Genomic DNA, 16,010 nt, shown 5'->3' on the forward strand with positions numbered 1-16,010 from the left:
GAACGACGGGAATTAAACAGAACATCTGGTCAAAGCAATAGAGAACATCAAAGCACTCACAGCACTGTTGAAAGGGAGAGGTGTGAAATGAATAGACATGAACAGCAGAGAATGGACTATTCTGAAGTGGGCAGAAACAGTATGTTGATACTTATCCTGATCATAGACAGTCGTCATCTCAAAATTCTGATAGTACGCATCATGAAAGATTTATGGGGTACCCAGAGACTTCCACAAGACATTCAGAATTACTTAGAAATATGCCTGATTATACACATACCAAAAGTAATTATGCTGAACCTCAGACATATGTTCAGTCAGAAACTTTACAACCAGTTAGAGGAACAGAATATTCAAGAGCAACTGCTGATAATATGTACTCGAGATATGAGAGACCTCGTTGTCCAGAAAATGCATATTCCAAGGTATCAAATATGAGTCGTATGTCATCAAATGAACCACAACATAGACTTCCTATTTATAATGGCAAAACTGAATGGGAATCATTTTGGTGTCAATTCCAGATCATTTCAAGAAGTTACGCTTGGGACAATCAGAAGCAAGCAACACAGCTGTTATTATGTTTGCAAAATGAAGCTAAAACTGTAATGTGGTCGTAATCCGTCATTTGTTGTCGGTATGGATTTTTTGTTCCTGTTGTGGATATAATCTTTTGTTTTATCTGCTCAGTTTCCTTCCCAAGGCCGGCTTCCTCTGCATTCCAGATTTGGGCAGGTTTGTCTGTAAGGCCAAGTTTATCAATAGTTGTGTTGAGTAATGTAAAGTAATCGTCAATAACATTTTGTGAGGAAACCGCTACTCTTGATCTTGCGAGAGATGTTGCTGTTCTAAAAGAAAGACTTGTCTTTCCATAAACCTTCGGCACCATTTTCTTGACGGGGCAGATTTCGTGGAAGAGCTTGTTTTTTGGACGATGGAAAACGCGAAAATTTGTAGAACTTTTCTCGGAAGTCCGAATCCTCTTTCACACATGTACCTGACGTAGTTTGCAAGTGACGAATCCTGTGATGGTGTTAGGTAGGGTTTTTGCCCACCCTTTTTGCCAAATGTGCTTTTCCCCTTTAGATAGTCACCTAATGTTTTCCTTGGGATGTCAAAACGTTTTGACGCTTGTGTGTTTGTTAGGATACCTCTTTTTATTATGTCCACTGCTTCGCTTAACTTTTCATTTGTATATTTCTTGTATTTTTGTTTAGCCATGGATCTAAAATGAAAAAGATAGGATGTACAATACATATAATGGTATGGAAGGTGGTTTCTTAACTTCTGTAATATTTTTTTTCGTCCATTATTTTTATGCCACCGATCACGTTTGTGAAAGGGACATATATTTTTACCTTAATCCGTCCATCTGTCTGGCAGATATTGACGAAACATTGTAAGCAATATGAGCTTATCATACAGATCACTTAAGCAGTTTACATTGAGTACCTTGTATCTCCCATTGTTATCAATATATCAATAGCCAGATAAACCACATCCATATGCTCCGCAGGGCGCAGCTTTGTATGACCGCAGAGTTCAAACACTGAACATTGGGGCATTGTGATTAAATAGTTAACACAACACAGGTTTCTGACAATTAATGAATGTGGTACATAAGAACTTTAACTTAAAAACTTTTAATTTGGATTCGACATTACCTTTATTATGGTCCATTATCCTAAATCTAAGTACATGGTTAGATTCAGCATATCAAAGAACCCCAAGAATTCAATTTTTGATGAAATCAAATAAAGTTCAATTTTGGACCCTTTAGACCTCAATGTGGACCAATTTGATAACCAGGCCCAAACATCAAAAATCTAAATACATGGTTAGATAAAGCATATACCAAAGAACCCCATATATACCATTTTTGTTGAAATCAAACAAAGTTTAATTTTGGACCCCGATTTGGACCAACTTGAAAACTGGGCCAATAATAAAGAATCTAAGTACATGTTTAGATTCGGCATATCAAAGAACCCCAATTATTCAATTTTTGATAAAATATCAAACAAAGTTTATTTTTGGACCCTTTGGGCCCCTTATTCCTAAACTGTTTGGACTAAAACTCCCAAAATCAATCCCAACCTTCCTTTTATGGTCATAAACCTTGTGTTTAAATTTCATATATTTTTATTTGCTTATATTAAAGTTATGGTGCGACAACAAAGAAAAATGCTTATTAGGGCCCCTTTTTGGCCCCTTATTCCTAAACTGTTGGGACCTCAACTCCCAAAATCAATCCCAACTTTCCTTTTGTGTTCATAAACCTTGTGTTTAAATTTCAATGATTTATATTAACTTATACTAAAGTTATTTTGCGAAAACCAAGAATAATGCTTATTAAGGCCCTTTGTTGGCCCCTAATTCCTAAACTGTTGATACCAAAACTCCCAAAATCAATCCCAACCTTCCTTTTGTGGTCATATTTTTATATTAACTAAAACTAAAGTTATAGTGCGAAAACCAAGAAAATGCTTATTTGGGCCCTTTTTGGCCCCTTATTCCTAAACTGTTGGGACCAGTACTTCCAAAATCAATACCAACATTCCTTTTATGGTCATAAACCTTTTGTTTAAATTTCATAGAATACTAAAGTTATAGTGCGAAAACCAAAAGTCTTCGGATGACGACGACGATGATATATATATATATATACTTTTACCAAATTGGTAAGTTTGAAGCACGGGGGGGGGGGGGGGGGGGGGAATAACTTCGATATTTTTTGGTAGGGGTGTGCCATTTTTGCCTAAAAAACGTACCAATTTTAATATAATATTCACTGAAATTCAGTACCTATAGCTATATAAATATTTAAGAAAGAATGACCTTTATTTATATATTTCCGGGGTTCATTTGGAAACTTATTTAAAAGGTGAACTTTAAAATGAATTGATTTGATTTAATATAATAATTGACCATTAATAATGTAAGATTCTCAACAGCATATTTATATATGATATGTAGATCATACCCCAAATATACAGTTATCAAACGTAAATGCATTTTAATATAGGATGTCATTAAAAAGGAGGGTCATTTTTATATAAAATCTCGCAAAATTATGACTCATATTTTTGGCACATCCCCGTATATCCAATAATAGGAAATTACCATCACCCCCCCCCCCCCCCCCCCTGGTTTGAAGCAGTTCTTCGAAATTGGGTAAATTGTTCTGTGGAGTGAACCAGATTTTTTGTGTGCAAAGAATGTAGGATATTTGTCAACAGATATTTCTCCGAGCGTAGCGGTGCTGTTTTTTTTTTTTTGGTGTATAAAAAAAATCAATTTCATGCTAAAAAAAATCTTCTTATTTTTCAATTTCCCTTCCAGGCGCTTGGGTCATTCTTTTGTCGCCGGTTATTTTTTTTTGTTGATGTAACGTTATAAATGTAGGAAATGTTGATATATAACAATGGAAATATCAGGAAAATACAATGACAACATTCGTATATACTTTGTATATATTTTTTGGTATACGAGTTTTGAATGGTATGACTTCGCAGTGGTACGAGTTTATGTGTTGACTTTTGGTGGTACAAGTTGACGTGGTACGACTTTAGAATGGTAAGAGTTCATTTGCTTCCTTTTAGAATGGCGGACGCCCGCTCCGCATCCGCCAAATTCCGCTTCTGCTGTTTACACACAACCTCATAAAGGACATACATTTATAATATTTCAACCAAGGAAAGACAGGCATTCAAATACACGTGAAAGTTCAAACGTTGTTTATTGGGAACAATTTTGTATGTTTCGGAATATCACACTGGTGCCTACCGTATTCAGGCGAGGAATTACAATGAGTGTGACGTCAAATGTAAATATTGGCGTCAAAATGAAAGTAGTAAATGATTAAACGTTTTGGCTAGTTTTTTGTCGTGTAGAACTTTTTTATTCTGAAAAGGTGTATGACATATCAGGTTGTGTGCAATGCCTAAACGCCTGTTTCATATGCTTTCCTCTGTGTATTCATATATATCAAACTTACTACCTTTATACACCCAGAGGCAAGGACTTCATGGATAACAAACAAAGTTAATTTAGACGTGATCGAGTCTCGTGTATCCTTGAAAACTTACCACGACAAGAATTTACTGCACATAAGACTATATGAAACTGCTCATCTACGTTGCCGGACGACTGCAGACATCTTGGTTGGCAATGGGAAAACATCGCGACATTTCCCGTACAAAATCGTAAAACGGCGAAAATGACTCCATGGCGAATATGCCCCCCCCCCCACTCTACCCTTTATTATACGTCTATTTGTTTAAATTTTATACTCAAGTAATTACGATTTAACTGTATAGAATCACCAGTGTCAGAGTAGATAGTTGATGAACCAGGTTTATGTCAAAAACTGTCTCGTCCTTATGAAAAGTTTATCGGAGAAACGAATACTGTGTTGATATATATTCCATTCCAACTTCACATGTTATACGTGATGGTCTTGAAGTATAGATTATATCTACTGGCATTGTTAATCATCTAAATTACGTGTCCTTACTTTTGTATTTTGACCTTTACTGTTTTGTTCATTTTTGTTAATATCCTTTTGGCGTGGCTCGGTATTTATGCATCTCGCCAATGTGTTGTTGTGCTGTGGTCATGTTTTTGTATTCGTGTCTTTCACTTTTGATTATGTGCTTTGTTTATAAGCCGTTTTGTTTTTCTTTATTGGTATTTTTGTTTGTTTTCTAAGTCACAATGTTGTTTTAACATTTTTCACTGTATGTTTGTTTGTTCACGCATTGTTTTCAATATAATCGGATGTCATGCGACCATCATCATGCTCATACAAGTGACAGATTTAGCTAGCTATAAAACAAGGTTTAATCTACCATTGCCTACACTAAGAAATGCCTGTATATACTAAGGTTGGAATATAACAGTTGTTTTTCATTCGTTTGATGTGTTTGAGCTTTTGATTTTGCCATTAGAATAAAGTCATTTCGATTGAATTTTCCTTGAATTTTTTGTTATTTTACCTTTTAATTCAATTGATAATAATCATATGTTTCTGCCAAATGAAGTTTTACTGGACAATTTCCTATTTGTAATAGGTTTAAATGTTTCAAGTTGAAACGATCATGTCTTCGATTTATTAAACCGAAATATCAAAAAGCGTCGTTTTAACAGTTTAGCATTTTCAACATTTTTATAACAAGCCAATTGTATCAAATGCATGTGTAAGATAATAAAAAAGAGTATAGAATCTTGATGATTCACGCTGTGTTTGAAATCCGATGACCGTTTGTTTTGTTTGTTACGTAAACTGAACGATTTTGTGTTTTTGTGCAAATTTGTGATTTTGTTTACATTTATATTTACTTTTTACAGTACCAAATACCGAATATATCCGTTTCTATAGAGGAATATCCAAGAAATTTAATACAGGGAGAGGGATACCATATTGTGTCCTGATTAACAATTTTTTAAGAAAATTAGTGTTGCCATACTCAAGAAATTTGAAATACTTCAAAATTATTGAAAATAATCTGCTATTCCGCGGTAAGTTTGTCATGAAACCAGAGAAAAAACACAGCGTTTACAATTATACACATAACATAAATGTCCTTACCAACGTCACCTATATTTATTCAAACAACGTAACAATTCATTTCTTTCTAGTTTTATGCAAATATAGTAACATTTTTAATGTAACTAGACAGTGATTACTAAAGCCTCGGTCACACCTTACAGGATAGCACGAACGGACGCTTAACGGATGAAAATAAAAGTTGTCCGTTGACAAAATTCTTATGCGTTGGGAGTCCGTTGATGTACTGACCGAATGAAACAGACAGAACGGATATCGAACGTATATCCAACGGACGAGTACCGCATATAACGGACACCTAACGGAAGCGTACCGGATATACAAGATATACGGAAAAATCAAAGGCGACAATAACAATACATGTAAATCTCATAAATATTCAAAATGTTTTGGTCTGTTCTTCAAAATTCCGCAAAAGGGCAGTGTCTGGCCTGAATAAGAACTGCTTGATTATGAAGACGTGCCTATACTCTAAGATCGATTATGAATAATAAGAATTCATAATTCTTAAGAAATCTGACATACAAATAATTGGCATTTCTGACGCGAAATTTTCAATTGGCACTTATCCGTTTCAGATCCGTTCATCATCCGTTTAATCCGTTATACGTCCGGTAGAAGTCCGTTTCTCATCCGTTCACCATCCGTTTTATCCGTTAAACGTCCGATAGAAGTCCGTTGGTGAGTTTATCTTCCAGACCTCAAACGGATGTAAAACGGACACGTAAAGGATACAAAACAGAAACGAAACGGACGAGTACCGTACAAAACGGACGTCTAACGGACGTTCAACAGACATTTTCTCCGTTGGACGTCCGTTCAAAGTTTTGAACATGGTCAAAATTTTCCACCGGACAGAACGGACGTCGACGGATAAAACCTTCGCTTAACATACATGCAACGGATATGGACGGACGTCTAACGGATAAAAACGGACGTCTAACGGACATGAACGGATTAAAAAAAAAGTTATCCGTTAGTCATCCGTTCGAGCTATCCGGTAAGGTGTGACCGAGGCTTAACGTTTATACTCAAGTTTTATGTAGTGAGTTTTATTTCACCTTACGGTTGGACGTGGTTAATCCTAAAGGCATAAGAAAAAGATGTCCTACTTTAATGTGATCTGTTAATTTTGGTTCCTTTCGTCGTGCAATGCATAGTTTGCTCGATATTTAATTAGATGGCGTCTAGACTTAAATACACACGAAACGAAGCTTAATATTATCGAGACTATGCCGTGTAAATTATTTATTTTAGGCTTTTGATGGTTTGTATATACATGAGAATCAGAGTCAAATCGGTGAACATGAATGTGACAGGTAGTGCCCTTCAAGCTAAAACAAAATAGTTATGTTCTGTTATATACGGAACTCGTAAAGAACAGTAACATTTTACAATCCAAAGACATATATATTCTCCTAATTGAGTATGCACAATCCTCTTAACCCAAATGTTTTTAAAAAAATCAAATCGTCCGATATTTTATAGGACAAAATGACTATTACGGCTTATATTCTAATTCGCCAGCTCAAACGAATATAAATTATTTAATAAATAAAACAATACATAAATAGGATAAGTGTGCATACAGGTGTAGCAGCCTTTAATATTTTTACATTTAATATGATTCTCAAACTAAAGTCCTTCACTATAAATTCAGGCACACTACCAATCCAATCATACAATAGCACAGTAATATACAGTAACACAATCAAAAACTATCTACAAAAGAGGGAAAATTCATATTGATATAATGTTATATATGCATATACTCCGATGAAAGTATAACTATCTCATAAAAGGGTGGGTTGGTGGGTAAACATAATAACGAATACTATAGGCAAACTTCGAATAACTTTATTTTCTCAAACTAACCCCTAATAATTAATCATGCTTTTAACGATAATCATGAGGGCATATACCCGTAAAACCGGCATTACGGGTATATGCCATCTAATAAAATTGAACGTAAACACACACCGTGTGTTTGATATAAACACACACACGTGTTTATAGTAAACAATCACTTGACAGTTACAACGTCTTGTGACTTAATACCTTTAATAAATATATTTATATTCTAATTCGCCAGATCAAAAGAATATAAATTATTTAATAAATAAAATAACACATAAATATGATAAGTGTGCCTACAGCTGTAGCAGCTACTCGAAAGACAAAGAAAGCCGAGAAGATCTGAACAAAAAATAATACATATATATAGTATATTTATGAAAATCATATTCCAAAATTTTTAGACACTGTCTGTTTTTCTTTAATGTTTTCTCTTACATAGCCATCTTTTGCTTAATCTGAAGCCCATCTACCATGCTTCTTAAATAATCTATCATGTATACCAGCTGATGTAGCTGCAGTAACTCCACCTGATCTCAAGCAATGTAATCCACATTTTGAATTATCTAAACCGATAGATTCAACATATGATAATATAATTTATCTTACTCTAGTAAATGATAAAGGTTTAAGACCTCTCATTTTATAAGACTTGTATGGGTATGTTTGTGTATCGGTTCTAGCAATTAAAACCTGTGTGCCTTCTCTATAATGATCAGTTTTGCTTTTCGGTATGAGCAAAGAGACATGTGTATTAATAAATTTTAAATCAGATCTTTTTAAATTTACCATTTCAGAAAATCTTAAAAACCCTGCATAGCTAATAAGACACATACAACACATTCTAATGTCTATAAGATTGTTACATTCTTGACCATATTTAATAACAATTTTCTTTAAAATATCTGGTGTAATTAGTTCTTTTTTATTTACATTAACCAATGTCCAATCTTTTATGAGCTCCTTCCTTAACCGATATACACAACTGTGAATAACACGGATTGGGATAGCCAGCTAGTTTTGAGCCCAGCTTATGGAATAATATGCTTCTTGAACCTTAGCATACGAATTAAATGTTTTTGATAGGTGTGTTAAGTACAATGAAACATAAAAATCTGAAGCTGGTAAAGGTGTAGCATAAAAATAGTTATTACACCACTTACAGAAATTGTTAAATGCATATGAATATTTTCTTTTGGTATTCTCGGCCTTCGAACGCAGACAGAACTCAGGTAGGCAGTTAGATAAAGATGACAAATCTTGGTCGACTGGCTTAGGCAAGGATTTATATACTCCACATGAAAAAATATCTGAAAAACGTGCATATGAAATAGAAACATAATCTACTATACTACTACTAGCTTACAATATATTTAATTGACCTTGCCAGATTTATTTTTCACACTGGCCATGTAAGTGAGACCTTGCCTATTAAATTTGGCCTTGTCATCAACATACGACCTTGCCAATATATTGGCCTTGTCTTTACTATGCGACCTTGCTCAACAGCCTTGTCGTAAATTCTTACATGAACTCTGCGTTCAATCTTATAGCTAAAACACTAAAAAGGAATTTAGAAGATCCCAACAAGGACTTATTGTTCATATCATGAATAAAAATGTTCTGATTTGGTTGAAATTCTAAAACATCAATTACATTGGAAATATCAAAGTGCCTCTAGCCTTACATAAAATCAAAAGTTTAATTGCTCTACAGACATCAGAAATTGGAGGCACAATCCAATTAACTTCATTATTCCAATTTTGTGTGAACGCATCAACTGCTTCAACACCAGGATTCCAGAATTTAGAATTAAACCTGGGTAATTTTTTATCTAAATTACTTGCAAACCTGTCCACAGTATGCGGACCTCACATATCATCTATAAATTTAAAACAAACTATGATTGTTCCCCAGTCTTCTATATCAATCATTTTTGAAATATAATCAGCTTTAGTATTTTCAGATCTCGGGATCCAAACAACATCTTACGTAATATTTAATTCAGAACACAACTTAAAAATATTTATAGCTATCTCCCGTAAATGTACTTTTGCACTTCCTTTCTGAACAATGAAAATACAGTTATTATTATATGTATTTCCATTTAACACATTTATCTCTTAAACGGTTTTTAAACGAAATCAATGCCAACAAAATAGCTTCAAGTTCTCTGTACGGACTTTGTAAAGTCTACATCTGATGAAAATATTAGAGTCAATATCTATTGAGTAAGCACCAGCAGCTACATTACTAGCATCAGAATATACAACCACGTGAGGAAAAGATAAATCTGCTAAATACTTTTTGATCAATCTTTGAATGTTATTCAGCCAAAATGTGAGCTCATTGAATACACAATCAGGACATTCCAATATTAACCTTAAATCCCACTTTACTCTGTTTTCAATAGCCTAGTGTAAATAACACACATGTTTATAGTAAACAATCACTTGACCGTTACAACATCATGTGACTTAATACCTTTAATAAATATATTTAATTATATGGCGACCGTCTATATTCTAACAGAGTAACAATGTTGTATGGCTAAAACTTCGGTGAAAAGTAAAATTACAAAAATACTCCGAGGAAAATTCAAAACGGAAAGTCCCTTATCAAATGGCAAAATCAAATGATAAAACACATCAAACGAAAGGACATCAACTGTCACATTCCGGAATTTCTACAGGCATTTTCAAATGTAGAAAATGGTGGATTGAATCTGGTTTTATAAAGCTATACAGATTTTCTTTTTACAGACAAACCTAGAAAAAATGGTTAGAGAAGCGGTTTTAAAATTTCAATTTATGCGTAAAAAAAAGATAAGTAGGCACTCTCATAATCAGTTAATGAACAAAATCCAAAGTTGTCGGTTATCGCGTCTTCGCCCGACAATTGTAGTAGGGCCTGCAAAAGTAATAAATTTGTATTTGATGAATATGTAGAGACATGACCTAACCGTTTTATTTTGAATTTATTCTTATCTCTACACAACAGTTATTTTCTCAAGGAAGAATATACAATGATATAAGAAAAATGTGTTTAAAACGTTCCAGTTCCGAAGCACAAATACTTATAATCTACTATCAGTGGTATGGACCTAATGCTAGTAAACGAAAATAACGTCCATTCAAAGTTCTTCTCTGTTATCTATTTTCTCAAATCATTTTATTCCATATATTATGAAAAGTTTTATTTCAATTCAATTTGCTCGTTGAGAAAGAAAATAAAGATAATTGTATTGCTGTATTACTATCTATTCAATCAACATTTTCTTTCTATGTATTGTACTATTTAGGTGGCTTTTAAAAAGTTTAAATCTTTAACTTGTTCTGTCCATTGATCTTAGATACATTTCAGTTGCAAAGTCAGAAATCATAAACGCCAACTAAAAACCCTTAGTCTGTGAAACATGCAGATTATATAACACAATAAACTGTTATCGGAAAAAAATTACGATGTCATGAGACAAGAAAAAAATAGAGATTTTCTTTTTATAAATATGGATAAAACTTTTAAAGATATTTAACAATTTATAAGCAGTTACTTATCTTAAGAGGAACAAGAATGGCTATCGTTTTATGGAATCAAAAAGATTATATATACCTCTTATATCCCTTCATTGTGTGCGTATGCGTATGCGTATCTAATGTTTTGGTCCTTCTTGGAAGATATATGTTTTTGTAACGTTCAAATCGTGGATTAGTGGGTCTGATATATTTAGTAGTAACATATTTCCAGTTCCCGAAATTCCCCAGTCTGTTAGAAAGAATGATGCATTAAGAACAAATCCTGCAGCATCCGGGTGCAACGGCAATAATTCTGACTACAAATATAGTTTTTAGTTATTATATTCCAAAGTTCTATGATATACATGTATATACATAAACATTTATTATTCAGTAATGGTAACGCGCAAAATTATATATATGAACTAGTTTTAACATCAAATAAATAGAATATTATTAAAATTCCTGCGCTTTTATCCACTATGAAACATATCAATACGTTTTTAAACGTTTCGATAATGTTACGTATAGTGCTTTGTGCATTAACAAGGCCGTTATGTTTCTTGTTTGAATGAATTTACTTTTGTCTTTTTTTTGGACCTTTTATAACTAACTAGGATGAATAAATTTGATCATCGTACAGTGCAGTGACCTGTCGTTGATAATTAATATTTGAATTGGTCATTGCTGTAGAATTGTCTCATTAGCTGTCATACTTCTTCTTTCTAGTTTCATAAATGTTAATAACCATTGGATCGATGGAACTGCTGTCGGATGTTTTATCTCCGATGATTACATCATCCCAATAATCAGCACGTCTCTGTGGACATGAATTATCATTGATATGGTCATAATTATATGATAACTGTTTGCAAAAGAAACAAATATTTCAAAATACTGAATATTTTCTACCCCAGAAATAGTTTTTTTTTCATCTGTATTAAGCACAAGCTTTCGGAGTTTGGTCCTTAATGCTCTTCAATTTCGTACTTTATTTGGTCAAGGAACAAAGTTATCGTCCTGTGATTTTCCTTGTCTACAATCAAACTCCTTAGTCTGGACAGTGTTTTACTTGTATTTTTGTCATACACCTTCCTTTCATGTTTTATTCCCCAAAAAGCAAGTATTGGGATGAAATTTTAAAACTGTAAAAAAAAGGGGTCATGCATTTTAAAGGAGAGTAGTGATTTGGTTCAGCTGAAAAAGTTTAAAACTAGTATGTTCGAAGCTGTCAAAAGAGTCCTAGATCTACTTAACATTAAAATTGTTGATGATGAAGTTTTCTATAAATTTGTTATAATTTGTCCCAAAAGTAGTACAACACACTGTAAAAATATTATTGAGAAAGTGCAGTTGCGTTTTGTTTTTTAATTTTCATTTATTGTCTGAAAGATATGCACTACGAAATAACTGTGTTATCGTGTCAATTGGCCTTTAAATTTTCCAATACGCGTCTTTTGTAGACCAACAATTTAATCCTGGTCTATAACAATATATAAATAACTAATAGCTGAGAGTCAAAGAAAACATTACCAACTGAGGCGAAGCTGAGGTTGACAATGATCTTTTGAGGGGTACAAATCTGCTCTATCACCTCTAAGCTATGTGTTATTTAATATTTTATACTGAATGTTCTATTAGTATTGTCTTTTGATATAACCGTTTGAATTATGAGAAGTAAACTATGATTTTTCATTACATATTGTCCATTTTTAGATAGTGACGTTCCCTAATCACCATTTTATGGTGTTCATATATCTCAAATTGTCTGATTAGCTCGTGTATGTAATAACGTATTTGCTTTTAACGAAGGAAATCTCTGTATTACTGAAAAATTATTACACCAGGGTTTTCGATATCACAAACTAGTTAAAACATTTACTAACTTTTATCTTCGGTACAAGGACATTATTCGTATTTATAAAACAACATGCATACATTTTTTACGTTCAGGTATTTCACATCCAATCTTTTATGGTAATATTTTATACAAAGCACAACAATGTCAGCATATAGTTACGATACTGTTTTCAGGTCATGAAGATGGAATATTTTTAGGGTCTTTGCATCGAAAATAAACATGTTTTATTCTAACACCAGTAGTTGTCATATATTTTATGATGGTATGATACTAATTCCCTAGCTGAAGGGGCTGTGCTTATTTTATATATGATGAAGACATAATCTTTCAATTAATTTAAGTGAGGTCTTGAGCTGACATCAGACTCGGACTTCTTTTAAACTGAGTTTTACTGTGCGTTTTGCTGTGTGTTTGTATGTTCTACATTGGATAGAGGTATCGGGGAGAGTTTGAGATCCCACAAAACATGTTTAACTCCGTCGTAGTTTTTTTAGCCTGTCCCAAGTCATGAGCATCTGGCCTTTGTTTGTCTTTTATGTTTTTTTAAATTTAGTTTATTTATATGTTTGAATGTTTAGTGTTTCATTTTTGTTAAGGGACCAGCTGAACCCTCCTCCGGGTACGGGATTTTCTCACTGTGTTGAGGAGCCATTGGTGGCTTTTGGCATTTTTCTGCTCCTTGGTCGGGTTTTTGTCTCTAATGACACATTCCCCATTTTCATTTTCAATTGTACGTAAGTCTGTAGTGGACAGGCTTATGTTCTTTTTAGTTCGATCAGCTCGTTAAGGTTGTTAAAAGTTCGGTTTTTCAAATATTTTAGCCTCAATCATCACAACATTTGTTGTCGAAATGTGCATCTGGTACATTAAAATTGGTACAGTAAATTAAATGTTGTCGTAAAATTTAGTTACATATACTGTTTCTCCGTATTCGGCCTGAAGTTATTCACAAACTAGAAAATGTCAGTACGTACACCAATGAATAACTTTAAACATTACCTTCATAAACTCTGAGTATGTCATGAATTTGTCATGTATAATGTATTCGTCAAAATCAATTACTGCAACAAACGCGAATCCCTGCAGAAGTTGTTCACATGTAAAGACTACAAGTTGATCATGAACACTTTGAAACATCTGCCACCGGTTTTTCTCAAACCAACGATCTGAAAGATATCAATGAAATAACAGTTGAAATTATACATCTTTTTACGATATTTTTGAAAAAGTACATTTGTACAACACTTTTCGATATAACATATATTCGCAAATGTGTAGTAAAAGTATAAGATTCGCCATTTTACATAAAAAATACAGGCGTTTTATTATTAAGGGAGATTATGATACTTGAAAAAATGATTTAAGTTATAGATAATGCATATTTTAAGGTTTTTCTTGTCGAAGAACACCCCGAGGGGTGTCAGGATTGATCAAATGAAAGACCGACTGGAGGGAGGTCTTTCTTTGAACAATCTTGACACCCCGAGATGTGTTCTACGACAAGAAAAACCTTAAAATATGCATTATCTGATTTATATACCGTCAAAAAATATTAATTTTATAAACTTTTGTAAAATTTAGTATCCTATTTTACCGACAACACTAAAGTGGGATATTCCTTTCTAATGTGTTCAGGTTTTAAATACGCCCTGCGGCTCATTTAGAATGTGAAATAAAACTCACTAAATAATTTAGATATAAACCTTTTAAAAATTATTATCCATACACAATAAAAATATTACTGTAACTGCATGAAGTAAGACACAAATGTATTGTAACCATCCGATAACGGTGTATGACAAATACAAGACACATTGTAATTGTAAGTAATTTATTGGATCACATACAAATGCAGCTTATAGAAAAGGGGGAGGGGTACGGTTTTTTTTTCTATTTGTTATGTTATTTCTATCGCGGAAAAGTGGTTATTTTTTTAACAATTTTATTTGAATCGAATGAGATTGCCTTTTGAATAGCAATACATTTTATTAAAAGATAATCTGGATATAATTATATACCCTCCGCACCTGACCCTTTCGTGAGTTACGTTAATGTTATTCAATAGAATATAAGATTATCTAATTAGTTGATCATTTGATAGAGTAAAAGGTATACGTAAATTTTAAAAAGTTAAGAACTGACACGAAGACGAATATAAATACATGTAGGTCACAGAATGATTTCCTATTCAGTGTGTATCGTTCTGTACATGCATGCAATATTTGCCACTGGACGTTAAGCAAGCAACCAAAAATCAGTCAACCTTTTCAGTTTGACTCAATAAGATTTTCAAAATCTTACACACGAATATGTTAAATCTGGATTTATTTTATGAAAGTCTACATTGAAATTCATCTGACATATATGATAATGTTTCTTTATTGTAGCGATAAATTAACAAAACTTCACGTTATTTGTTTCTAAAATTAAAATACAGGACTACAATGACGGTTTCTTTTACACCTTTCATCGATTAAACTTTAAAAAATAAATTTCCAAATCGGCAACAAAAAACTATTAGACGAATAAAGTTTTGAAGTAAATCATAGATTGCATGTTTATCAAGGAAAATAATGACCTCACACAGGTCATTATTTTATGCCTTGAAGCATATATCATTGAAACATGGTATCGTCCGGGTTGATTCTGAAAAAGAATGACCTGTCGTTCTGAAAGAAAATAACTCCATATATATATATAAAATAGGGAACTTTTTCGCTTTCATTTTGTCATCATTAAAAACGAAATTATGTCATGGTAGATTATCATGATTATGGAATTGTATAATCATGGTTTATAGACGAGTTGATTTTTTACCAGCTGTTTAATGATGCTGATGACTTTTCTTAACCCGTTTCTGCATAATCCGTTAAATATCGGTCAAGAGGTCATAATAAATATGGGTTAGATAAAGTTGCGTGCTTGCAGTTTTACAATATATGTGTCACGTGAAACACAAGTTGAATCACAGTCTTAGTAATTGCTCCTTGTGGTAACAGCTTTTAAAACTTATTCTCAAAACACTGTTTATATAACTTATGCCTCCAAGTAAAAAACGGAATCCGACGAAACGGAAATCCCGTTTTCAACCATATAGTACCAAAATTGATGTTACAAAAACTACTTCTGAGAAAGCCAAAACCGAAATGGTGGACGAACTGTCTAAAATTGGTTTCAAAGTGCCTCCGAATCTTACTTTAAACGTGGTTAAATC

At 33.1% G+C, this 16,010-nt stretch overlaps 1 protein-coding gene across 1 annotated transcript in view; it reads right to left on the minus strand.

Moving 5' to 3' along the window:
• Positions 1-11,038: 11,038 nt before the first annotated feature.
• The window catches only part of LOC139500777 (uncharacterized), a 68,337-nt gene continuing 63,365 nt past the window's right edge, over positions 11,039-16,010 (minus strand). The window contains exon 4 of the mRNA XM_071289618.1: positions 11,039-11,252. Coding sequence (XP_071145719.1) covers positions 11,073-11,252 — 180 coding nt within the window. The 3' untranslated portion in view covers positions 11,039-11,072. The remainder of the gene's footprint in view (positions 11,253-16,010) is intronic.

This window comes from Mytilus edulis, chromosome 13, assembly GCF_963676685.1.
Source record: "Mytilus edulis chromosome 13, xbMytEdul2.2, whole genome shotgun sequence".
Taxonomy (NCBI): domain Eukaryota; kingdom Metazoa; phylum Mollusca; class Bivalvia; order Mytilida; family Mytilidae; genus Mytilus; species Mytilus edulis.